This window comes from Kwoniella mangroviensis, chromosome 2 (assembly GCF_000507465.2).
Source record: "Kwoniella mangroviensis CBS 8507 chromosome 2, whole genome shotgun sequence".
NCBI lineage: Eukaryota > Fungi > Basidiomycota > Tremellomycetes > Tremellales > Cryptococcaceae > Kwoniella > Kwoniella mangrovensis.
In genome coordinates, this window is record NC_088828.1 from 1452464 (window position 1) to 1477736 (window position 25273).

At 44.6% G+C, this 25273-nt stretch overlaps 10 protein-coding genes and 1 non-coding gene across 11 annotated transcripts; 6 read left to right on the forward strand and 5 right to left on the reverse strand.

Moving 5' to 3' along the window:
• Positions 1 to 138: 138 nt before the first annotated feature.
• Positions 139 to 3268, reverse strand: I203_107406 (uncharacterized protein; the record flags this gene model as incomplete). The annotated part of the gene is made up of 15 exons (XM_019145488.2): positions 139 to 358; positions 436 to 833; positions 894 to 999; positions 1069 to 1389; positions 1449 to 1823; positions 1879 to 1959; positions 2015 to 2084; positions 2144 to 2297; positions 2359 to 2391; positions 2451 to 2522; positions 2585 to 2690; positions 2751 to 2855; positions 2919 to 3013; positions 3076 to 3180; positions 3239 to 3268. The coding sequence occupies 15 exons, from the start codon at positions 3266 to 3268 to the stop codon at positions 139 to 141; spliced, it is 2271 nt and encodes a 756-aa protein (XP_019005307.2).
• A 397-nt stretch (positions 3269 to 3665) lies between these two features.
• Positions 3666 to 7644, forward strand: I203_107407 (uncharacterized protein; the record flags this gene model as incomplete). The annotated part of the gene is made up of 21 exons (XM_065518184.1): positions 3666 to 3974; positions 4033 to 4482; positions 4544 to 4633; positions 4687 to 4701; positions 4753 to 4822; positions 4883 to 4897; positions 4947 to 4979; positions 5034 to 5104; positions 5166 to 5241; positions 5309 to 5444; positions 5506 to 5542; positions 5598 to 5651; positions 5707 to 5783; positions 5842 to 5899; positions 6025 to 6172; positions 6227 to 6273; positions 6333 to 6347; positions 6416 to 6778; positions 6844 to 6895; positions 6952 to 6969; positions 7043 to 7644. The coding sequence occupies 21 exons, from the start codon at positions 3666 to 3668 to the stop codon at positions 7642 to 7644; spliced, it is 2736 nt and encodes a 911-aa protein (XP_065372914.1).
• Positions 7645 to 7896: 252 nt separating this feature from the next.
• I203_107408 (uncharacterized protein) lies at positions 7897 to 8653 on the reverse strand (the record flags this gene model as incomplete). The annotated part of the gene is made up of 2 exons (XM_019145490.1): positions 7897 to 8587; positions 8649 to 8653. The coding sequence occupies 2 exons, from the start codon at positions 8651 to 8653 to the stop codon at positions 7897 to 7899; spliced, it is 696 nt and encodes a 231-aa protein (XP_019005309.1).
• A 366-nt stretch (positions 8654 to 9019) lies between these two features.
• Positions 9020 to 10407, forward strand: I203_107409 (uncharacterized protein; the record flags this gene model as incomplete). The annotated part of the gene is made up of 6 exons (XM_019145491.2): positions 9020 to 9159; positions 9281 to 9379; positions 9461 to 9474; positions 9544 to 9607; positions 9667 to 9793; positions 9907 to 10407. The coding sequence occupies 6 exons, from the start codon at positions 9020 to 9022 to the stop codon at positions 10405 to 10407; spliced, it is 945 nt and encodes a 314-aa protein (XP_019005310.2).
• Positions 10408 to 10634: 227 nt separating this feature from the next.
• Positions 10635 to 11498, reverse strand: I203_107410 (uncharacterized protein; the record flags this gene model as incomplete). The annotated part of the gene is made up of 1 exon (XM_019145492.1): positions 10635 to 11498. One exon carries the CDS (start codon positions 11496 to 11498, stop codon positions 10635 to 10637), a length of 864 nt encoding a protein of 287 aa, XP_019005311.1.
• A 343-nt stretch (positions 11499 to 11841) lies between these two features.
• I203_107411 (uncharacterized protein) lies at positions 11842 to 13344 on the reverse strand (the record flags this gene model as incomplete). The annotated part of the gene is made up of 9 exons (XM_019145493.1): positions 11842 to 12002; positions 12071 to 12129; positions 12215 to 12320; positions 12378 to 12459; positions 12543 to 12668; positions 12738 to 12844; positions 12913 to 13047; positions 13126 to 13147; positions 13207 to 13344. The coding sequence occupies 9 exons, from the start codon at positions 13342 to 13344 to the stop codon at positions 11842 to 11844; spliced, it is 936 nt and encodes a 311-aa protein (XP_019005312.1).
• A 1370-nt stretch (positions 13345 to 14714) lies between these two features.
• On the forward strand, positions 14715 to 18166 carry I203_107412 (uncharacterized protein; the record flags this gene model as incomplete). Its single annotated transcript, XM_065518185.1, has 19 exons — positions 14715 to 15097; positions 15162 to 15322; positions 15387 to 15431; positions 15484 to 15557; positions 15621 to 15655; positions 15730 to 15780; positions 15867 to 15878; positions 15968 to 16115; positions 16198 to 16315; positions 16370 to 16413; positions 16474 to 16530; positions 16598 to 16749; positions 16816 to 17012; positions 17094 to 17203; positions 17255 to 17523; positions 17601 to 17817; positions 17892 to 17904; positions 17975 to 18031; positions 18096 to 18166. 19 exons carry the CDS (start codon positions 14715 to 14717, stop codon positions 18164 to 18166), a joined length of 2214 nt encoding a protein of 737 aa, XP_065372915.1.
• A 197-nt stretch (positions 18167 to 18363) lies between these two features.
• On the reverse strand, positions 18364 to 18478 carry I203_107413. Its single transcript, XR_002021883.2, has one exon. It is a non-coding gene; the product is annotated as a 5S ribosomal RNA (ribosomal RNA).
• Positions 18479 to 19955: 1477 nt separating this feature from the next.
• Positions 19956 to 20460, forward strand: I203_107414 (uncharacterized protein; the record flags this gene model as incomplete). The annotated part of the gene is made up of 4 exons (XM_019145495.1): positions 19956 to 19979; positions 20076 to 20143; positions 20208 to 20351; positions 20412 to 20460. The coding sequence occupies 4 exons, from the start codon at positions 19956 to 19958 to the stop codon at positions 20458 to 20460; spliced, it is 285 nt and encodes a 94-aa protein (XP_019005314.1).
• A 757-nt stretch (positions 20461 to 21217) lies between these two features.
• On the forward strand, positions 21218 to 22824 carry I203_107415 (uncharacterized protein; the record flags this gene model as incomplete). The annotated part of the gene is made up of 7 exons (XM_065518186.1): positions 21218 to 21340; positions 21402 to 21421; positions 21471 to 21749; positions 21827 to 22388; positions 22469 to 22649; positions 22737 to 22743; positions 22803 to 22824. The coding sequence occupies 7 exons, from the start codon at positions 21218 to 21220 to the stop codon at positions 22822 to 22824; spliced, it is 1194 nt and encodes a 397-aa protein (XP_065372916.1).
• Positions 22825 to 23321: 497 nt separating this feature from the next.
• Positions 23322 to 25053, forward strand: I203_107416 (uncharacterized protein; the record flags this gene model as incomplete). The annotated part of the gene is made up of 4 exons (XM_019145497.2): positions 23322 to 24163; positions 24253 to 24311; positions 24388 to 24516; positions 24920 to 25053. The coding sequence occupies 4 exons, from the start codon at positions 23322 to 23324 to the stop codon at positions 25051 to 25053; spliced, it is 1164 nt and encodes a 387-aa protein (XP_019005316.2).
• Between the last annotated feature and the right edge of the window lie 220 nt (positions 25054 to 25273).

Sequence of the window (25273 nt, forward strand, 5' to 3'; positions counted from 1 at the left end):
AAACATGAGTGCAATGGTGATTTGTTATCTCGCACGCCATCCATCGGCTCTCGGATTTATCCGCCCAGGCACAAAAAGGAAAGATGCATGCAGATGAACAATTGTTCAGAAAAGAAAATGAGATCATGAATCTAGATTCTACTCTTCACCCTCCTTCTTATCCACCACCACATCACCTTCAGCGACCTCACCAGCGATCCCCAAACCTGCATCCCCCTCTCCCTCAGCTTCAGTAACCTCCGCGACCTCGCCTTTCCCCTCCGTCTTGGTGTCAGCTTCTTCAGCTTTCTTGGAAAAATCCTTCTGAGGTGGAGGGGGTTTACATATATCTTCACCGAACGTTCTCAACGAGAGGATACTACATCGCAGAATTACACGCGACAGTCAGCTCTTGTCTCCCTTTGTGTTTTACAGATTAGCATGTAGCTAACTCACCTCTTTTCCCGCTTATCAATCATCAAACTCAAACTCATCTTGGCCTTCCATACGGGAAGATACATCGGTAAAGCCAATTCTCCACCAGCTACTTTGCCAGCTTCGAATCGTACGACCTCACATCCCATATCTCTCTGTAACAACGTGCTCTTCCAAGGTCCATCTGCGAAATTATCCAAGGGGGGATAATGATCTTCCAACAACACTCTCAATTCAACCAATGTAGCTGAGATGACTACACCTTCACCTACGTGAGGTAAGACCTCTAATATACCGTCCATGGGAGTACGCCATTTACATCGTATTTCAGTCCGTTGTGAGGAATCTTGTCGAGCGAAACATTTGACACCGGCTGAGACGATTCGGAGACGAGTGTAATCGTTATTTTGTATGATTTCCTATATCACTCAACAAATCAGTATTGAGCGGATAGTTTTGATTTGATAGCACGGACTTACCTTGACAATGTCATTGGTCATGTATATCGTTCTCAAAGGGTCTCCATAATCGTTCCTGACCATTAGGTTATTACGAGGGAAAGTGTCCTTGAACTTGAAGCGCTCGCTGTAGGCAAAACCACACGTCAATCCATTGTGACTGCCTGTAAAAGGAAGAATGAAAATAGAGACTCACATGATACTCTTCACTTCGGCATGTTCGGGATCAACGTAAGATAGAGGATCCTCCCTGAAAGTCAGATCTCTCTTCTCCTTCTTTTCTTCGGGTTTAACTGTAGTAGATGGAACAGGGGTAGTTTCGGCAGGAATAGCAGCAGTGGATGAACCGGGTTCAGGTGATTTCTCTCGAGCTCTCTTAGTGTCTGATGTGGGTGGTGGGGAGGATGCAGGTCGTTTGAGTGATGATGAAGCTGGTTCTGCTTCGGGACTGCCTTTCTTCTTAAGGACACAGACGAAGAAACCACCTGTGTTTTGATCGTGAGGCAATAGTCGCATACTAACACATTCATCAGCTTGTGCTCACGATACATTGTATAGTACGGATGCGGTACTCACCATCGGTCCAGGTTGAGCTCAGCGGCATTCGCAGGAGGCCATAACGTCTTAGGTAACCCTTTACCCTTATCATTCTCCTTCTCGTCGCCTCTCTTGATAGCCTCCTTGTAATCTTCGAAACTATCATACCATACCAACTTCCTTCCATTGGATTGAGGCTGACTACCAACTTTCCAGGATGATATGCCGGGTCTTCGCTTGAGCTTAGGTAATTGAGAAGATACATCGACGATGTGGAATTTACCGGCTTTGTTGTTCAACGCAGCAGCGATGACAGCCTCGTCCTCTGCAGGGTTAAATGAACATGTTGAATATACAAGTCGTCCTCCAGGTTTCAACATGTTCATAGCTCTCTCAAGGATACGTAGCTGTAGACTGTGCTCGATCAAATAAGTAAATCATTGAAAATATTTTGATTTGGCATACTTACCCGTGAAGACTGTTTCCATCAGCAGCACCCCATTTGTTCCATATCTCAAGATTCTTCCTCAACGTTCCATCACCGCTACATCTATGATGGGAAGATGGTTAGCTTGTCACAAGCTTTGAAGCGATAAGATGCTTACGGCACATCAGCCAGGATTCTATCAAACTGCAATGTCTTCCCCTCGTTCAGCTTTATTGAAGGGAACAAAGCTTGGTGACAGAAAAGTTAGCTTTGAGCTTCAAGTGGCATAAGGTACGTTTTTACTCACAAGCATCGAAATTAGTCACTATCAATCCTCTACTTGGCATTCTCCCAGTTTGGTGGACAAGCATATGAGTCCGCTTGTAATCGGAATCATTGGCGATGAGAAGACCTGTAGAAGCGGTATGATGAGGATTGAGAGCTTCGATTATTTGAGCGGTCTATAAACATATATATGCATCAGCTAATGTACTGCAATGTGAGAGTCACGTTTCAGCTCACCTTTGATCCTGGAGCTGCACACATGTCCAAGCACTGTTCACGACGTCTGTGAGTAAATCTCATCGGTCAATGAATGAGAATCGATGACTGACCAAATGATGGGGTTCAACATCGAGGAAAAGAGGTGGAATCATCGATACGGCTTCTTGTCTACTCAAGTTTCCCTACCAACCAAGACTTAGTATCAGCTGATATTCCTTCCGGGCATGAGAACTGCTCAGCTTACAACTTCAGTTTCACCAACTAAGAACCGTTGGAAATTCTTGAATGGCTCTGTTTTCCTGACAACCCTTTTGGGAGCATCAACCTGCCAAGCCAATTGTCCAGGATACCTACGATTAATTCTACATCAGCTGTTGATTTGGTGGTAAGGAAGTTCAATGCGGACTCACCAAGATAACTGCGAAGGAGGTTCATATTTCCTTCCTTCAAATTCTACATTCTGCATATTTGGAACATAGGTTTTCTTGATTATATCGTTGATGGTCTCGGCGTGACTGCGAAACAGATCCGTCAGTGAGCTAGTATCCCTAGACCTCTCGAAAGGCTTTTCAGCTCACGCTCTCGATCCTGTCACTCTGAAGGTAACAGGTAATTCCTTTTTCAACGATTCCATGAAATCGGTCCATTCTCCTTCGGGAACTACACCTTGAGCCTACATCGCAGAGTCACAATCAGCTCTATCCGACAGGCAGTTAGAAACAGACGTGAGATGACCTTGTAGTATTCCTCAAACCCAGCATTGCTCTTATCGGCCCCGACAAAGGCATTCCAATCATTCTGTTTCTCATCTCGATTCAAAGGTTTAGCAGCACCTCCTCGCTGAAGATAACCCAACTCGTCAATTTTGAGGACAGACATGATTCGAGAAGTAACTTACATTTGACTTCTTTCCTCTGAATTTGCCCATGATTAGATGTATATCTATGCTTGAGAATGATGCCCCGGGTGTTCAAAGTATGGTCTAATAGGCCTTTCGATGCAGAAGTACGAGCACAAATAATCTCAATCTTAGCACCAAGCGAAAAAACAGCCGTCCAGGTTGAAAGATCACGTGATACCTTCACCCCACGCGAGCGATTACAGGAGTCACTGCTTCCGACGGAACGAGTCTGTCGAAGATCGACACATCCGAGTAAGATAAGTCTGGTAGTTGACTGTCTGTGTCATTTGATATTCTTATTCTTTACGCACCTCTCTTTGACTCTCTACTACCATGGACCACAGGAGAGGGAGCAGATAGATAGTGAGAATCATCTATCAATAGCGCTGGACAGCTCCCCCCCTTTCTTCTTTATTAATACCTCATGTCCGGCTACAACATCTACACTGATCGACTGACCCTCCGACATCCCTCTCTGGGTCAAAGCCAAGGTCAAGCATCTTCCTCCCGCCGCCCATCGTCCTCTCGTTCTCCTGCTCCCTTCAACGAACCTATCATTGTAGACAGTGATGATGAGGACGATGACAGGCCCATGGCGCAGTCTAGTGGGAGTAGACCGATCAATGGACACTCAGGAGGACAAAGATTGGGCGGGGCAGTGAAGGAAGAAGGACCGACAAACATAGAAGCAAGAGAGGCTATACAAGTAGCCTTGTCAAAATTAGATAAAGAAGTGAGCTCTTTTTTGTTTCTTCACACTGATTATACTGCTGATTGTAGTCATTGTAAAGATCAAAGATGTCGAAGCTCAAATTCGACCACTTCAAGAATTACACGCCTCGCTCAACTCCGAACGTAGAATTCTTGAAACCCAACTGAGGACGATGAATAATCTGCCTAGAAATACCAATACCATCTCCAGCTCAGTAGCAGCTGGTAATTCCTCGAATTCGGGATTAATGGATTATCAATCTTCAAAATTCGAATTCTCAACTCAAGTTTCGCAAACTCTCAAACGTGTTTTCCACCTGGATAATTTTAGGTTATGTCAAGAAGGTGTGATCAATGCGGCTGTAGATAAGAGGGATATAGTCTGTGTGATGCCTACGGGTGGAGGGAAAAGTTTGACATATCAATTACCGGCTGTAATGGGTCGAGGATTGACAATCGTGATTAGTCCGTTATTGGCTTTGATATGGGATCAGGTCAGGGCGTTGAAAGAGATCGGTGTGGAATGTGTGGTGAGTCAGCTGACTGACCCAATAGAAATATTGTATAACGAGCTGATAAAATATACGGAAGATGATGACTGGAGCTACGTCTACCTCAGAGCAGAATGAGATTTACGAAAGGATGAAAGCTGGGTCGTCAGGGGGCAGAAAGGCGATAAGGGTATGTGAATGTACTTTTGTCACACTTGGATTGAAGGCTGATGCAGGTCACAGCTTTGTTACGTCACGGTCAGCTATCCTCCCAACGACAACAGGTGTGAAGCTGATTGAAAGCAATAGCCGGAGAAGGTTTCAAAGTCGAAAAGGCTAATATCGACTCTGGAAAAGGTGAACGAAAGAGGGGGATTAAGTGAGCGTTACCCTGGATTTCTTAAATGGGTCCTTTAACTGACGGACTGCTGAATCTCAGGGCGATTCGTGATCGGTGAGTGAAAAGGGAAGAGGGTATCAACCGATAGCTAACTCCACATCAGACGAGGCTCATTGCTGTAGTCAACTTGGGCATGGTAAATTTAGCTAGTCTGTCCTTCTCAGCTCTTTCAGCTTACAACGGTGCGCAGATTTCCGACCCGACTATAAGAAACTTTCGATGCTCAAAACCTTATTTCCGAGAATACCGATCCAGGCGGTAGTAAGTCAGCTTCGCAAGGGATACCACTGTCGGCTGAGGCTGACATATGGTCATTGTTCAGACGGCAACATTAAGTTCGAAAACCCTCCCTGATCTGCTGAAGATCCTCCGTCTTGGTCCGATAACGGATGGTAGAGGCAAGTACTGTTTTGGGCGTTACCCAATGAAGAGGGAGAGATGAGGTTGACATCTGGGTTGGTATAGCTGCGAAATCGACTGGCACAGTATTTTTCTCTGCTCCTCTTTTCCGACCAAATTTGCATTATAAGGTATTATCAAAACCATCAAATGCGAAATCAGCTATTGCTGCGATGGGAGAATGGATCCAGAAGAATCATCCGTGAGCTGCCCAGCTAACGCAAGTATGAGAATAACAACAGCTGATAATATGGACGTTAAAGTGGACAAAGTGGTATAATCTATTGTCTGAGTAAGAAGGTATGTCAGTCTTGTCAGCAGGATCACGAGACGCGCATTCTGACAATCGCAACAGGATGTGGAGACAGTCGCTGAAGAACTCCGAGAATGGTCAGGAGGGGAAATCAAGGTAAATGAAGCCAAGTCTTCAGGCGACGTGGAAGAAGCTGATAACCATCTACCAGACCGGTATATATCATGCCGGAGTGGAAGAAAATGAGAAGGAGAGGATACATGTCAGATGGCGAGAGGGTAAAGTCAAGTGAGCTGATCGGTACTTAGTGTACGGTTTCAAGCTCATAGTGAACCCCTATAATCAGCTGCATCTGCGCTACGATCGCTTTTGGTTTGGGTATAGATAAAGGAGATGTGAGATATGTGATCCGTAAGTGAGGTACGGACTGACACCAAGGATGAAACTGACGTTTCCTGTGACAGATCATTCTGTATGTCCCACCTCGTCCACAGCAGGTGATATCTTCTGATCGAAGACATCTTCATAGATGTCAAAATCCCTCGAAGGGTATTATCAAGAGACCGGTCGAGCGGGACGTGATGGTCAAGATAGTGACTGTGTCTTATTTTACCGAGGTCAGGACGCTGCAAGATTGTCTTCCTTGATATATGGTGATGTGGACGGATCTAGCAAATGTGAGCTGCCAGAGACCAATTTCTTCTGCTCTGCAGCTGATGTCGTTCCGGTAGTGCAAGAGATGTTAAGATTTGCCCAGGATCTGAAAACTTGTAGAAAGGTGAGCTGAATAGATGCGAGCCCATGCCCACAGTCAATTGATCAGTCTTTGCTTCATAGGTCGCTTTCGCCAAAGTGAGCGCGTTGGATACTGCATTAGGGATATTACTCGGACGCTGATGCTGACAATCAACAACAACCAGTACTTCTCTGCTTCCGCGCATTTGTCCGCCTCAGCATGGGATGCACCCGATGCACTCTCCTCTTCGTCAGGATCCACGTCGACGTGTGGAATATGCGACAATTGTCTTCGTGATCCATCTTCGATCATCACCAAAGACGTCACCGTGGAAACTTGGAAGATCCTCAAAGTAGCTCAATACGTGCAAAACGAAGGTGGACGAGTGACACTTGCGAACCTATCGGACTTGGTGAGAGGTCTCGGAGGTGGATTGTTCGGTGTAGTTGGCGGAGGAGAAGGGACGAAGGTGAAGAGAAAGCTGAATGGGGAGAAAGAAAAGGTCGATCTGGAGGCTTTGGGTGGGAAGATCACGCTTGGGAAGGATGTGAGTTTCACCAATCAGATGGTAATATATGGAGAGGGAAGATTGATTTATCTGCCATCTTACAGGATACCGAAGCCCTGTTAATACATTTGGTCTTATTGGGCTATCTGGCTGATTGTGAGTGATTTAGCATCTAGAATCAAGGGAAACGGGCTGATATAAGACTATCATAGCATATCACGCGACTGCATGTGAGTATATTAAGATGTTCAGCTCAATAATACTGTTCAGCCAAAGATGTTCAAGCTGATGAATGCGTGTCAGACTCCGTAAACGTCTATATCGTACCATCCGATATGGCCGTCCGATTGACTAGATTGAGATCGGAGGACGTACAAGCTGGTCGATCAGTCAAGATAGAATGTACGTTCCCTGCACCCGAACCTAAGAAGAGCAAGGCAAAGAAGGCGAAGAAATCTGATGAGGACGATGGGGAGGAGGATGGACAAGAAGATGAGGAGGAGAAAGAAGAAGGGAAAGGGAAAGCTAAGAAGAAAGCCAAGACTGAGTCCACAGCGAAAGCTAGTGGAAAAGGAAAAAGTAAGAAGAAAGTTGATGAAGAGGGAGATGAGGATGGAATAGAAAGAGAATGGTTTGATGTTCATTTTGCCGATATCGATGGGAAGAAAACCAAATCGAATGGAAAGGCTACTGGAGGAGGAAGAGGGAAGAAAAAGAAAGAGGAACTGAAAGAATTAGGGGAGCGGGATGACGGTGAGATTATATCGGAAGATGATGAAGAGGTATATGATGATTGTCATAGCTGGGGTGGGATGTTGGAAGAAGATGAGAATGGATGGCAGGTACCTGTTTCAACTGTCAAAGGTAATAACAATAGGATCGTCAGTGTATCAGATAGTGATTGATTGAATGACAGCTGTACTCGTATCCAGTTTGATATCCAGCATTCGAGGTAATCGTTGATACCAGAAGTATAAAATGGAAATATAATATAAAAGCTATATAGCGAAACCCAACAGAGAACGATATTGTTGTATATAAGTAATTGATCATGTATACGTATTCTTGTGAGATCTCCTAATTCGTTTCTGACACATCTTCTTCCTTATACCCACTCCGGTCAGAGAATCGTGAATCTTCACTGACGTCTTGCTCATCTACCTACTCTTCCAATTCTTCGATTTATCCTCTTCCTTCTTGTTACTATCTCCGAATAACCAATCTAACCCAGCTGCTTTCGCTAACGAACTCTTGACAAAGTCCTGTACGGCATTAATGTTCTCTTCGTTGGTAGCTTGATTAACCAGATTCTCAAATATATCTCCTGCATTCTCCCCGCCACTAGTAGATTTCTTATTCTTCTGATTCCTTGTTCGAGAGGAAATTGGATCGTTTCCTTTACCTATACCAGATCCAGTCCAAGAGTTCTTCTTGTTCTTCCTATTCTTGGTCGATCCAGATTGGTCGGTGAATAACGATGCCAAAGAGGCTATGCCTGGACTCCAACCTCCTCCAGCTTGTTGAGGTGCCAATCCAAAGTATTGTTTGACCAAACCAAATAATTCATCCATCGATCCCTGTCCTGAACTATTCATAAGATAGGCTACCAAACCTATGATAGGTCCAATCTTCATACTGAACCTCAACACTCGGGAGAACATCCCAAATATCCCTGAGAGGAATGACCATAGGATGTACACGGCCGATAAGACAAGAATCCACTTGGTGTAGGGAAGTAAGAGCTTGATGATGGGTATGAATGATTGAGGGTCGGTGAAAGAGGGTGGATTGAGGACAATCTCTTGTAATGGGAGGGGGAGATGAGGTAGGATGTGGGTGTATAGTACTCTAGAGACAATAGAGGCGGTTAGCTAGACGCTCAGATGGGTGGGACGGGGAATTGACTTACTCCATTTTGTGGGAACAAGGAAAAAAGGAAAAAAGAGTTGGTGGGGAAGTTGAGGTCTGTTGGAAAGATTGGTGATTGGCTCGAATGCACTTGATTCGACTAGACTCGATTTGAGCTGACCTATACTGTACTGTAGTGGATGATCGTGACTTGAGATGAAAGTTAAGAGGAACGGAAAGAAGAAAGTCAAGAGATGTGTCTTCGACGTGGACGTGGAATTTGTTCTGTTTTTTACGTTACCGTTACCACTCTTCCAACTGCTCTCAAAATGACGTCGATCTATCAACTTTATTTTCAGATTTCTTCATCCTTGTTAACTTACAATCAACATAACACATATCGTAGGCATTAACCTAGCGGAGCAGAGCACCATGCCCATCCCGATACATGACGATGACAGTCAGATCCGGAATGGCTCGAACAGTGCTAGTGCATCTGCGACAGAACACGCTTATGCTTTCCCAGCATTGGAACATTTCAGAGTTCAGAATATACCGCCGGCTGCTTACTAGTGAGTCTAGTCGCTTCTGCTCTGTCCTGCAAAAGCAGTGTAATTATCTTCGTGACAAGAGACATCTATCTATCTATGGGTCTCCTGGATAATGATACTGACTGCTCTGACGATCTCATAGCATACCCGATTTCATCACCCCTGAAGAAGAAGAATACCTAATTCGAAAGATAGAAGAATCGCCTCAACCGAAATGGAAAAAGGTTGGTACAGGTAGAAGGTAAGTTGAGAGAAGGTCACCATGACCAGGTACACTTTAAGCAGGAGACTGACTGTGACTGCCAACGATTTCTGATCGTAGGCTACAGTATTGGGGTAAGTCTACATAACATTTTGGCAGCTACGTTATGGATTCGGAACGCTTACGCAGCTTTGCGAGAGTAGGAGGGACCATGTCGAAGAATGGGATATTGTTACCTGAGGCATTACCAGATTTCCTAACTTCGTTGTGAGTGTACTATACCCGTTTGAATCAGTCATCTAGCTTATTTTCGTGTAAATCTGCAGTCCCAATATAATCGAAAGAATTGAATCTTTTCTTAGGGTATCATCAGGTGGGAAGGGTAAAGAAAAGATGCAATTGGATATCAACCAAGTGCTGGTCAATGAGTATCAATCCGGACAGGGAATCTCGGTGAGTTGAAATAATATCATCCAATCTGTGATCCGCACTTTTGCATTCATTAGACAATCAAAAAAAGATTTTGATAAAAGATTAATATACTGATAGATAATGTCCTCATATAGCCACACGAAGATGGTCCAGCCTTCCATCCTCTAGTCGCCACCCTTTCCCTAGGTTCGCATACAATCCTAGATCTGCATCATTACGTCAACCCTACATGTCCTTCACCACCCATGATACCATCTAGCCCCTGCTCGACTGCCGAAGGCGAAGGGAAGACCATAGCGGCTATACCTATGGCTCACCTTCTGTTGATGCCTCGATCGCTATTGGTCCTGAGTTCCAGTCTGTATACTTCGCACCTTCATTCCATCGCCTCAAGGGAAACTGATACGATAATTCGTGCTCCGAGTGACGACAGTACGAAAGAAGGGCAGGTCGGAGTGGTAATTTCGAATTCTGAATTACTTGGTGATCCAGATATACTTGATGCCCTGTCGAAAGATGGACGGTTCACCGCAGAAAGGGGTAAGAGGATTAGCCTGACGTTTAGAAAGGCTGAGAAAGTTTTGAAAGGTGGTCCGGCAGGGGTGCTGGGTAGAAGTTTGGGCTTGAAGAAGTAATCACTTGCTTGGTCCTTCAGGTAGAAGTCCGTCCAAGGGCAAAGGGACGTCGTAGATTGAATGGACCCGAGGATGGTCTACGATGTTGTAACTCTAATCAGCATGTATATAGTATAATCAGGATGACCGCCATAAATGTCCACTGAATTCAACTTACTATCATCAATGACCCCGTTCTATCCTCATTAAATCTATCCTCGCTCCATGTGATAATCTATTTATTCTCGCTATCCCGGCTCTAATCCAAACTCCTCTATCATATATTGTAAAACCGTTTTTCCACTTATCGAGCTAGATGCCGAGGTCGTCGAGGAATATGATTGTTTTAGAGGTACATCCCTCTCTCGTCTGGCATTTAAGTTACTTTCATGATCATCATGGTTCCCGTCTTCCTGACTGATCCCTCGTGGAAACCTATCGTGAATAGGTGTGAGATAAGGATCGAATTCATCTGATGTTTTGGATATGTCATTGTCATTGTAATTCGTGTCACCGTAAATCTCCTTATCGTACAGCATTTCTTGCGAATCCGAATACATGTCACTTCGGTCATGTCCTTGAGGGGAAACAACAAAAACGTTTTGAGGAGTATCGACAGGAGAAGAAAATGATCTATCCGGTTTCAGAGGTTCTGGTAAACCTGATCTGTCGTTATCGTATCCATTGTCATATGTAAAACTGATGTAATCCTCATTAGCACTCCTCATTGATCTTGAATCATCACCAGTCATTTTTCGTCTCGAGGTAGTGATATTTATCCCATTCCTCTTGGCCACGACTATAACAGCCATAACCACCACTTCCATCTCCCTTTCTCTCCCCTGAATTACTTTCAACGGATCAATCAAGCTCAAATCAATATTCAACAGATCGTCCGCCAAGATCCCCAACAAACACTTGATCAACCTTATCTCATCTTCCACTTTGTTACACTTCCTCAGCTCTTCTGATATATCTAGCTTTTGCTGGAGGATCGATTCTAAAGTTAGGAGAATCAAGGTCGGAGGGATGGAAGAGAGTGAAGGTGGGTTGATAGGGATCTCGAGGGTTGATAGGAGGGTTTGAAAGAGTAGAAGGGTATCGGAGGGCATGGTGAGGGTTGTGGGTTAGCGTAGGGGTATCATCATAGGTAGGGTACTGCTATATGCCGGCATGAACAGTGTGCAAGGGAATGATGATGAGCTCGACTTCACTTGCTCGTCATGTTGCGTCTAATATTTTTTTTTTCTTTCATGTAAACAATCCTCATTACCTTACCTCCACCATACAGCATACACACCATACAGATAGATATGCCAGAACCCCCTCTGGAAAATTCAATATCTCATGTAAAGGCAAAGGCAATCGTAACATAGATGCATTCTCTCATTATCGTACCTTACTAAACCATAATTCTCTTACATTCCCTTTTTTCGATCATCGTCGACGATATCCTTAAAGATCCTTCCTTCTACTTGATTCACCAGCATTCGGCAAGACAACCTCAACTTCATCCTCTCTGCCGTTCTTTCGCGCATCATGTAAATCCGAAGCAGTGGTTTTACCTTTCTTCTCGAGATCAGATGCCCATAAAGCCGCACCGACTGCGTTCGTAACTGCGAAAATGGACGGTGTCTGTTAGCAAGATCTTCCAGAGCATATTCAAAAGTGTAGCGAGACATACATGTAAAGAGGATCGAAAGACCTGGGATAAGGTTGAGGACCATAGCCATCGTACCGAAACTATCATGTATTGATCAATTAGCTTGAATTTTTGATATGATGATTTGAAAAATTATTCTTGCATAGAGGGACAAGCGTGACCTACGCCGTGTAGGCTCCTCGTCTCTTCTTGATCAATTCTGACTTCTTGACTTTATCATATCCCTTCAATTGGAAGTATCTTGCATGGTATCCCGGTCCAGATTTAAATCCTTATATAGTATATCAGCGATACGACATCCCTCTCATAGTGGAGTATATTAGCTCACCGTTAAATCCCAAGAAAAAGACGGTACCAACCACAGGGATCAAGTTGAGAGGTAGGGTGAGAATATATCTGACGACGTTATCCTGTCGGATCATAGCGTAAACCAAGCAATGTGAGCTGTGGAAATTATAAGAATCTTTTGACATTTGTGATGAGAGATACTCACGGTACTGAACCTTGACAGAGGTTTCATCAACAAAGTTCCCAGAACTTTTGATTTCCCACTACTTCCACCTGAAGTGACTTGTCTTCCGTGCTCTACCAGAGTCAAATGTCCTCTCTGCAGTAAGACCTGAAAGATGTATGTTCGTCTCGTCAGCTCAAGGTATTCAAGTGACGGGGTTCAGCGGTGTTTACTCACTGCATCGAAGAGGTCCACTCCAGCTTGATTGACGAGCAACGCTCTGGTGAGGAAGTTGATCACTACGTATGATTCACCCAAGACTAGTGGTACAGCCAGAGCGAAAGCTATTGCACACAAATAGGTCTATTAGTGAGCTATACTAGTGGGAGTGCGCGGTACTTAAGCAGCTCACCTAAAGGTCCCGAAACGAACGCTAAGACGGCCACCTGAGGGAGATACGTGAAGCTGAACAAGGCAGCTACTACTCCGACTGATACTAAGACTCCCTTGAACAAAGTAGGAAGGAGTGGTCGGATCAAGGCGGGGTCTATTCATGGACAAGAAAAAAGTCTTCATGGTCAGCTGCTCTAGTTCTTCATAGGACAACAAGTCGGTCAAGACGAACGAGTTACAAGATAGTATATTCCCTACCGAGCATCAAGATATCAGTATACTAGCTTATACCTGGAGCTCTTAGTTCACTCACATAAAGTGGGTATCCCCAAGCACCGCTGATCACAGCATCTTGAGCGGTATCTCCAACTTCTTTCACTTGTCTCTTGACGGATTCTGCGATTGCGTTACCCGTTGAAGGTTGTCTCTTGCGTCCTTGTGAGCTTGACATGACGATACTTCTATGTGTGGGTGTATGTATTGAATTGAGCTGTCAGAGTAGATGTCAGATGTTTGATAGATAGGACGATATGCATTGCATTCTTTCCAGTTTTACAAGAGTGATGGAGATAGGATACTCCTATAATCAATTGCTGGAATGACGAAGTGACGTCATGGGGCCTTCGCTTGGTGCCTTGAAAGTGAAAGAAAAGTTCAAAGGCAACATACGATAGGCGCACGCTGTTCTAACTTATTTGGAACCATCAGACCCATCTATCGAAAAGAATATGCCCCGTATGCAAAATTCAGCTGCAGGTACAACATCCTTGTCGCGGAGAATAGGCTGGAAGATATCAATTTATTCTCAGCCCGACACGAGTGCCTTCTGAAGCAGCGCGGTCGCTCTCTTGTCCCCGTATCTTGACTCATACCTAATGGAAGAACATTACAGTATGGGGTGAGCATCTCTCACCTCTTGTCTAAAACCTTTCGTCGAAGGTGATACGGATGACAGAAATCGAATGATGGAGGATGGCGTAATCCGATGATATCTTCGAGGCCAGAACGTTGGCCAACAATTGACCGATTACAAATTTCTTTTCCTGCAGACTTTGAGGAGTTTTCCCAAGCCCGTTGAGCAGCGGCCATTTGGGACATGTAAGATATCCAAGGCATGTGTCTATACGTTTGGCTTTCAAAAATTCGTTGCGCACGTCAGCAAACCTCATCGACAGAATTTCAGTTCGAGGTGGACGTCGTTCAACCCCTTGGCGTTCGTGGCGGTAATATCCGATAAGACGTGATCGTGAGTGATTTCTCCCTTTTTTTCGCTGCTTCGTCAAAACCTCGGTGTATATACATTCATTATTCGACACTTTGCATACATGACCAAGGAGATAAGAAGATAAAGTTCACGCTAAAGAGACAATAGACATCCTCATTTCCGGAAAAGCCGCCGTCAAAATGTCGCGACGACTTTCTTCTTCTTCTTGCTTTTTACCGCGGAATCAAGCCTTCTACTCAACATTCCTACGAGTACAGACTATTTCACACGATATGGCGAATAGATGTACCTTATCCGACATATGCATGTCTCAACCCAATGTCGGCTCAAGATACCATGCTGCATCACGGTACAACGTTGTAAGACGGCAAATCACGAAGTCTAACGTGATCATCATTTGTCTGCGTAGCTTTTTCGCGATGAAAGAGTTATTCTGATTGGTTGATACTGATGATATCTAGAAAGCATGGGAGGACATACAACAACTCCTAGGCGGAAGACTGGAATATTGATATCTATATAAGCTGGAAGCAAGATAACTTCTTTGACCGAGTCATGGAATAGGCGGAGGCTGATCCTATAATCACCAGCTAATCATGTCAAAAGCTGAAAACCCGGAGATTCAACCGGTAGAGCTAGCTGCTCAAAGGGAAGAAGCTCTCTTAACACCTGAAAGCGATAAGGACGAGAAATTCCATTCGATCAACTCAACTCCATACGAAAAGAACGAAAGTACAACGTTAGGATACGATCATGAAGCTGAATTTGGACAAGCTAAACTCAACGATTTCGCCTTCAGGGATGACGAAAATGAGAATCAATACGATTGGGAATCGGATGAATTCAAAAATATACCCGAGATAGTCAGAAATACAGTTAGTTTTGAAGATGATCCGACTCTACCTGTTATCACTTTTCGAGCGATAGTCCTTTCCGCTCTGTTTTGTGCCATTGGAAGTATCGTATCCCAAATCTCTTAGTAAGTCTCCGTGCTTGTCATCTAGTGTATCAGGAATGCTGAGGTTCTATGCGGTGCGACATAGCTTCCGTACGACCCATGCGCCTTTCCCGGTATTCTTCGTCATCCTCGCTTCTCACCCACTGGGAAAACTTATGGCTCGGGTGCTTCCTGACTATAAAGTACCACTGGGAAGGTTCTCTTTCTCACTTAATCCGGGGGCCTTCAATGTCAAAGAACACGTCAGCAAGTATCTTTTTCATGCCCTTTTCAGGCGATATGATCCTGTCGCTGACTCTTGCGCGCTCAGTCATTGGTGTCGCTGCCAACGCCGGGAGCCAGGGGCAATGGGCCAGTAAGCTCTTTCTGCTTCTGGTGTGATCACACCCGCTAATATCGAGTTATAGCTTACTTACCGACAAACGCTGCTCTTTTCTATAACATCACGATGGAGCCCGCAATAGCCCTTTTCTTCGGTTGGGTAAGTCAAAAGCGACGATCCTAAAAAAGCCACACTGCCTTGCTGATCGATCCATCCTTGTAGGGTGCGTCTCTTCTGGGATCTCTTTCGCAGCTATGGTCCGACCTATCTTGATCGACGATCTGCAATTTTTGTTCCCCCTATCTCTACAACAAGTCACCGTCTACCGAAGTATCCAGGGAACGACCGAATTGCATCTCGAACGATCTCGTAAACAGATGGAGTGAGTCCGCCACCTTCTGCCTCTCCCTATTGTTCATGAAGATAACATTGCTGATGCATGACGCGATGTGTGATGTGATCCTTTAGGTATTCTGGCTAGTCTTTTTGGGAATGTTCACCTGGCAATTCTTTCCCGCATTCATATTCCCATTTACAGCTGCCCTAGCTCCACTTTGTTGGTTCGCCAGTCGAAACCATAAAGTCAATTTCATCGTTGCAGGACGAGGCGGAATAGGTTTATTGAACATTACATTGGATTGGTCAAATATCACTTCAACCGTCATCACTTATCCTTATAGCGTTCAAGTGATCATCTTCGTCGCTTTCGTCATCACTGTAAGTTCGAGTTCCATGTTGGCTTGTCTTCGAGTCAAGAATGAGATATGCTGATGATTGATGTGATATGACATATTCGTAGACTTGGATCCTGATCCCAATAGCTTACTTCGGGAACGTATGGGGTTCTCCAACTTATAATATCATGTCTAATGGAGTTTTCGAAAAGAACGGCTCGTCGTATCCCTTCAATTCTCTCTGTGAGTTCATTTCAAGATGTCCACGACATCAGCTTACAGTATCATGAAACATAGTATATACCGATGCTTCGGGCTCGCAAATATTCAACGAAACCAGGGTATGTGTGAAAGATCCAGCTCAGCACAGAGTTTGATCGCTGATCAGAATAATGCACCAGTACGACGAGATTGGTCTCGCTTATTCCGGTGCTCAGTATCTTTGGGAGATCTTCATGGTAAGTCTTTCCTGTCCTGTTCAACTAGGATATCCAACCAAGAGCTGACAAGCTGATATCTTTGCAGTGGTATGCCTCTTACATCTCGTCCTTCGTGTGGTGTGGTCTTTTCCTTGGACCCAATATCGCACATGTATGGACATCATGGCGAGCGAGAAAGGCAGCACATAACGATCGACTCAGTAAACTCATCCAAAAGTATCCAGGCTTGACTTGGTGGTAAGTCACACTTCCCCTCATCTTGTGAATCGTTCGGTACACGTCAAGCTGAATATACTCACGCAGGGAATGGGCTCTCCTCACTCTGATTCCCTTCTTCATGCTCCTCGGTGTGATCCTCACCAAGAAGCTATACATGTCCACGTGGACGTACTTTGTCGCTCTGGGATTTGGAGCAGCCGCGATGTTACCTATGAGTCTGATCTACGCTGTATCTGGATATCCAATGAAAGTTGGCTTCTTCAATGAGCTTGTCTACGGATGTAAGTTTGATTGACGTTAAGTATCGATAGTATTGTATGTTGATGGACACATCTTGCTAATCATCAAGATTATTTTTCTAGATATGATCGATGCTAAGGGATCTTCCCGTCATCCATTGGGTCAACTGGCTTATCGAATTATCTCCGGTAATGTTTGGTATGATGCTAGGACTGTTTTAGAGGATCAAAAGGTGAGTTGAGCTTTTCGATAAAATCCATGGTGACTGGAAGATCTGTAACAGATCGGACACTACTTCCATATCCCACCTCGAACCGTTATCGGTATCCAAATCCTAGCCAATATGTTAGCCCTTCCAGTCAACTATGGAGTGATGAGATGGGTCCTCGCCTCCAAATTCGATTATGTCAGTGGGAAGATCGCCGATCCCGCAGGTCAGTGGACCGGTCAAGAATTTAAGAGTTACAATACAGCTGGGGTACAATATGCTTTGGTCGGCCCGAAGAGATTGTTCGCTTCGAGTGTATTTCAACCTGTCACTTATGGTTTTGTGTGAGTATACTGTACTAGACCAGGTTTAGTGAAGCTTTGAGAGGTGCAAAAATGCTGATAAAGCATGATTAATACAGTGCTGGAGCGGTCGCACCTTTGATCATTTGGCTACTGCACAAGAAGTTCCCCAAAGCCAAATTCGATTTATGGAATACTACCATCTTCTTCTCGGGTGCGGCTACCTTCCATGGTAATCTCAGTACCGGTCCTTTCACTACATTCATCATTGGGACTGTGTGGAACTTCTACTTGTTCAGATATAAGAGAAAGTTCTGGAACATGTACGCGTATATTGTAAGTGACTCGACCATATCGATTCATCATTGATTAATAATAGCTTATATAATCATATCACGTTTTTGCAACAGACCGGAGCTGCTTGTAAGTCATTCTCCTGATACATCTATTACGATACCGCAGATTGACAGTTTGTCTTACTTACGTGGTATAGCCGATACTGGATGGAATTTCAATTTGTTATTCATCTTCTTGTTCCTGGGTACGACAGGTGAGTACACTTTCCATTTCACCTTCAAATGTGAGTAGCTACAGTGACTAATGGTGAGTTGCAGGTGCCGTCATGCCTCACTGGTGGGGTAACAACAAGGACTCGATTGAGCGATGCTTCGCTCTTAAGAAGTAATGACGTATTCGATAGATGTTTGAACGAATGCTGTTGGGACTGCGAGTGGCTAGTGGACGGTTGTAGACTAGGTAATCGGGCCGCGAGCGCCATTGACGGGTGCATGTGGATTTGCGTATGCAAGTTTGGAAGGAATGTAATTTAACAGGTTTCACTTCTATACTAACGGACGGTATGGAGGGGATATAGGAAGCAAAAACTACAGTATTCGACATTCCCATGTGGTCCCCCAACATGGTACTACCCGAACGATATGAAGTTTGTCCGCGCAGAACGGACGGGATGCGGAATTTTCTTCATTCGATGACCGTAGATATGAATCAGACCTTCGGTCCAGTCTAGTCCTGCGGTTCATCCACAATTGTACTGATCTGTTTGCCTCTGCGGACCATGTCATGAATAAACCTGATGCAAGTCTATCAGGCTGACGGCTCTGCGATCTCCTCCACATCTCACATATGCCTGAATATACCCCATCCCTCGGTACCTCATCCTAATCATGACGTCTGCGGCATCATCATAGCCGGTTTCATCACTATCCTATAGAGCAACGTCAAGAGCTCGATCCGATCTCATAATCGATACCGTGATATCGTGATGTAAAATCGTATCTTGTGCCCTCCACTTTTAATGTACATGAGTCAAATGAAGTCCCTTGCTTCCCGGATTGTCTAGCTTCTCCAAGTTACCCAAATCGTGTGAACAGTGGTAAGGCAAATTGTGATGAGTAAGACACCGTGAAGCTGAGATATGGCGATCATGATATCGTTGACTCGGATAACCCGAACCCTTGAAAGGACAGGCCACCAGCCGGTCTCTGATCATTGCATCGTAAAGAATCTGTTCTACGATAGGTAACATTGGGAGCACGTCGGGAAGATGATCGTAAACATCGCGTGAGGCTTCTCCCCAATGGTTCATATTGGTAACGCGATTGCACCACAATTCGTCATCAACTCCATCGACAAACATGGGGATATCGTTAAATGACGAATATGAACACCATTTCTAGACGATGTCAACAAGTGGTTATCTGATACTATCGTGTTTTGATGTCGTCGATCGATCGATTCAGATATCAGTTGACAGAAATCGGTGACGGTGATGGTCATGGTGACGGACCGGTTATTGGATGTATCGAATTTCCCTGTATGAGGACTTTTTAGTCTCGATTCCAGTGAAAGCACAAGGCGTTTCAACGGGTAAACATGCCACACGCGATCGCTGGAATAGACGTGACGAACATTAGATTTTGCGGGTCTCCAGCCGATCTCGATCTCTGGATTTCATCGAAATCTCGCTTTTTCACCGATTTTATCGATTTTATCGATTCGTATCAGATTTCGATCTTTGAATCAATTGCACAATTTTAAGGGAAATAAACAGTTCAAATGGCTGGATTATCTAAAGATACATACGAATGAGTCCTGATAGAGTAGTAAGACTTCCGATCCGGCTCAGTTTGTAGGGTGTTTACCTGAAAGATCTGACGAGATGGGGCTGGTTTCATTACTGAATGCAGATCGATTTACCCACATTTTTGCGTTGTTTTGTGAAACTAAGACTATCAATAACGTATCGTTCTCTTTCGTCATCTGTTCTCTACGTCATGAGATCAATTCAGACGAATGACGACAGTTGACTCAACTACAATCATCTCAACCAAATATCCATGCCCAGATTTCGTCTATAAATACCGCTTGTTTTCTCGACTTTCCAACTTCCATTTTTTCCATCACAACAACTTCTACAACAACACAACAAATACACAACAAACCCATTAGTCAACATGTCTACTTACAAGCCTTCCGAAGTAAGTTCGACATTTTTTTTTGCTACTTCCTTCGGACCATCCTTCGATGTTGGGACTTTTTGCAATTTGTTCTGACAGTCTCTATTACACCTCTAGCACGACGGTCTTAAACAAGATGGTACTCCCGACAAGAGAGTAAGCTCAGAACACGGCTTCGGAGGATCGTGAGTACCCAGAATTATCACTAGTGACACTTAGTGAAACTTGTCTGACTCGAAATTCTTTAAGTGATGGTCCCGACCCTCACGTTGAAGGACAAAAAGGTGGTTCCGTCTCTGGAACTGACAACTACAAGCCTTCCGAACACGATGGTGTAAAGAAGGACGGTACTGAGGATGCTCGAACCAGATCTGACCATGGCTTTGGCGGCTCGTAAGTGCCTGCAGCCGCTCACTTCGGCGGGAATAGCTCATCTGACAATGTCATTCATAGTGACGGACCTGACCCTCACGTCGAAGGCCAAAAGGGCGGTTCCAAATAAGAACCACTCTTTGCCTTAGTGCTTGAAGCGTACATTGATAGGATATCTAATTGTAGCCTTTATAGTAGTATCAATGTGAATGTAAAGAAGTAGCAGAACTAAATCCCCCAGTTTGTGCTCTTGCCCATGTTGGATATTGTAGTTCGCTCCTATCCTATCTAAAGTACATTTCTATATTTTAGACTTTTATGGCAGCTCCTGCATACTCAGAGACTGAAACTCATTGTTTATTTCACCTCAACTATAGTGTCCAAACCTTTCCATTTTGGCTCAGATCGCAGGAGAGAATGGTTTAAGACAATTAAACGCCCATGAGCTGCTGCCGGGCAAGTCATAACCGGAATGTCCACAATTCTGATGGTTTCTTCTTTTACCCATCCACATCCATCTTGCGTTCATTCAACTTCTCAGGCAGATGCTGGGTGCAAGAGAGTCAGTGCTTCGTGTGAAGTCGTGTAAGTATATCACCTTCGCAGATCATAAAGCTGAGAATGAAGGCGAGTGCCACCCAAGGAGGCGTAGCCGCCACCGACCAGTTTGAGTTTGGTTGACGTCAACCCCTGTGTGTCCATCTCAGGACTCGCTTATGAGGACCTATAACCCAGTCAACTGCAGTCATCAACCCAGTCTCGTCATCTACACTCCACCTTCATTGATGCATATATATAGACATATATTGAGCGTTTGACCTATCCTCATCTCTTCTTCTCTTCCTGTTATTCCGCCTTCCCGCCTCTTTCACTCCACATCACCCATCATGCCGCATCGTCCTTTCCTCAATAAAAACCAAGTCGCCAAAGTAGATCAGCTTGAACAGGCCTATACATCCCAAGATGCTTCAAACAACTTCGCATGCAGTGGAATCTTCCCTCCACACGCGGTGAACACACGCGGTGAATATCGATACATTGGCTTTGTACTATCAAAAACCGACTGAAAAGAAGACACGAGGTGCGATCAAGTGAGTGCGAGGCTTCTCAGAGGACAGCTCACTTATCATTTGCATCAAGATCTGTAACCTTCCCTCTCACACAAGAAACAGCCAAAGATATCTATAATACTGGCGAGCCTTCCCCTTTCGGTAGGGGTAATGAGCTCGTTTACGACCAAACATACAGGCAAGCTCGTGAGCTCAAGCCACCCCACTTCGCACTTACGAACGACCTTCTCTCGGTATGCGGTCTTCTTACACTTCTCGCTAGGAAGTTAGACTATGAGATTCCACTAGAAGCCAAAATCAACAAGCTAAATGCTTATTGTGAAGGAGGCTTTTTCAAAGCTCATAAGGAGTAAGTTTACAGTACATCTGAACATCTGTCTCTTTCAAGATCGTCCAAAGTGTTGAGCTGACGTGATTTCATCTCAGTACACCACAGAGTCAAGATTACATCGGCACACTCATGATTTGCCTTCCCAGTCCATTCACGGGAGGTGCACTTGTCGTCCGCCAGAATGGCTCCACTATCACCTTTGATTGGGGAAAACAAATTGAAGACGTATCGTTCGCTTGGGGTTTCTTGTACTCTGACTGTGAGCATGAGGTCCTCCCAGTAACCTCTGGAACACGGATTACCATCGCCTACGACATCTTCCTGGGCAAGAACGCAACCGAATTCAAGCAGTCTACTTTTGATACTCGACTTGTACCTATTGTTAAAGCTTTCAAGGAGATACTCAAACCCGAATTCTTACCTGAGGGGGGCGCACTGGCATTTGGGCTGAAGCATGGATATCCCATGTTGGAGAATGAACCCGACACAAATCTGTCCAGAAAACTCAAATCTTCAGATGCGATGCTTTTGGCAGCTATCAAAAAGCTCAATCTCAGGTGGGACTATTTCGGCGTTTACGACTACGACAACTCGGACTACTATGGAGGAGGTTCGTTCGAAGACGATAAGGGTGATCAGGATGATCCGGAAGCCCGTGTACGTCACTGCGTCCTATCTATCTTTCAGTCTGATTTAATTGTAGTTTGGATCTGTCATATGTTGATGATCAGACATAGAAAATCGATACTACTTTCAGAAAGGACATCTGGATAGCAGATGTTTTCTTTGCCTTGGAAGGTGAATATTTCGGTGATGGCTCGGACGGGCCAATGTTAGAGAGAGATTTGGATTTGATTTGGGTCATCCTTCCCAGATCATATGCTATCAATAAATTCCTATATATCGTACGGCAACGAGGTGAGTTCCATACGCACAATGACCTTAAAAATTGTGTGCTTCTGAAGGAAAAGGCCTCGTTCTGATCCGTTAAATCGTGCATTCTAGCCTTGCGGTGAGACCACGTACTGTGCTGTCGCCATCCGAGTCGACATTCCCCGCGCCTCAAGATAGAGACACAATCTCGAAAAGGTAAGTAAGACCTTGAGCTGACCCCTGAAGCACCCTCGTGAGCTGACCTTTCCCCCTCTCCTGAAGTGTCGGACAATGACTTTTCAAGCCATGTCAAATGCAGGAGGAATGCAGAATCTACCAGGTGTAGAATTTGACAGCGTCTGATAGTCATCAAGTTTGTACCCGTGAAGATAATGTACGAGTGGCATGTACATTGGGCTGTCCTTGAGCGACGCTCACAGATACAAGATCATGCCAGTCATAGAATGCTCTGATTGCAGAATGTCCGAATCAGTTTTGCAAGGTGCCACATTTGATTTCACATCTAGCCCAAAATCTCCAAAAACGCAAAAAAAAAAAATCAAAAAAAAAAAGATCTCACCAACAGACCCGGCATGGATCTGCAGATTTGATCTTTATCTCACACGTCGTATCGGTGTCCGTCATCAAGAACCAAAGACCGTATCCTCGCTCCGGGCCATCCATATTATGTCATGACACCTTTGGAATAGATACGCAATGTCTTCATTCCCCGTATCCTCCTCTCGCAGATCCTTCTGGAGAGATGAATCACCAGCAATTACCCCCGGTAGTCCCGGTCCCTCACGATTATCCAAACATGACGTTGCGAATTACCTCAACTTCGCTACCAACCTTGATCGTACTGAAGAGTATGATCTATCTTGGAGACTTTCTCATCCTCCCGATGCCCACAGGCAACAGAAACTCCAAATTCCTATCATTGCCGAAAACGAAGATGGGTTGGAAAATGAATTAGAATCAGAAGATCTCGAAGTAGAAGTAGAAACTGAAGGTGAAGGAGGTGATCATCAGTCTTCGTCACCAAATAAAACAAGACGTATTGATGGACCTGGATTTGCACCATCATATCAAGATGTCAGTGGATCCATAAACAAGAATAAGAAGAGGAAGACGGATGATAGGGATAAAGAGCGAGAAAAAGTCAAATGGCCATTATCGACGGCCGAACTGGACAAGCAGACTCAGCAAAATGGAGGTATAGGTATAGATTCAGACCCGTTAGAAGATACGATCAAATCATTTGCAGTGTCATATATACGATTGAATGGATTGAAATCACCTTATACCGATAACAATCACGGTAATGGTGAAGGTGAAGAATCGTTGTCTCATCAGATTCTCGATCCGGATTTAGAACAGGAATTAGAATCGAGTCTACCTGATGATTTCATCAAGTCGACAAAGGAATATCTAAATAGCATATTAACGAATCTAGCTATCATGAGACCAGCAGATATTGGTAAGAAGAGGAGACAGATGGGTGCGATAGATTGGATGGGAGTGTTGAGTGCTGCTAGTTTGGATAAGGATTTTGAGCCGTAAGTCAGGCTACGTCCCTGTCGAGATCGCTCAGGGCATGTGTGAGTCGGGTGTATCTTGCTGATTGACGATACCATATCCTGTTCAGGCTAGTGAAGGACGCAAATGGAAGGCTCAGAGAGATGTACAAGGTGGATGACCATGATCGTGAGCCAGAATCGATAACCTTGAATTGTGTTAATGCCATGCTTAATGCAGCTGTCGCTGACTTACCTGCATCTAGTACTCACTCATCGTCTCGGTATTCTTCAACGCCCCCAGCTTAATCAAGAAGAATCTATTCTTGACTGTCTTTACGACACTGTCTTACCGAGAACGAACAATGCGATACGTCCACATCAATCTCAGCAAGGTACGTAGTAGAATTTCTGCCCCACACTATCCATCCACATGATTGTCATATTCCTCGTTCGCGCATCCAGTTGTCCTTCTCGGTCTCTACCTCAATGCATCTGCTCACCATCATATGTTATTCGTTCAATTATTCTGCCTCCCCTCCATCTGACAACCCCAATCCGATCCACTCTTCCTCTTGCCATACCCGTTCCGCCTACACCCTCTCTCTGTTTCATCCCTCATCTCGGTCCTTCTACTACCCGGTTCTGTCATCCCCCTCCGCTCCGCGCCTACTAACCCCTTTGTACTCCTCATCTCCCCGCTCCCGCCCTCCTGTCCACACCTCCTTGCCCCCGTCCTCAGCATGCATCTCCATGATCCCTTATCCTACATTTGCTGACACTCCAAATGAATTATAGAACTAGAAAAACGTGCCGAAAAGCGTCGTTTGAAAGAAGAATTAAGGCTCGCCAAATTATCCAAACAATCTTCATCCGTCCCAGTCAACCCAAAACCAAAACGAACGAAACGAAAATATACCAAACGAGATTAACGAATAACGAACGACGAATCGCATGGTCTCACGAATAGAATACATATAATGCTTATACAAAATATTGAACATGAATATAATGGTATCTTGTGATGTATATCTTCTCTAACGGTTTACGATACAACTGATCTATCAAATTCTATCTTACAATTCGGCAACAATACGCTAACATACAAAAGTTCCATCAACAAAATTAACGAAGCCCCGACTTCAATTGTCA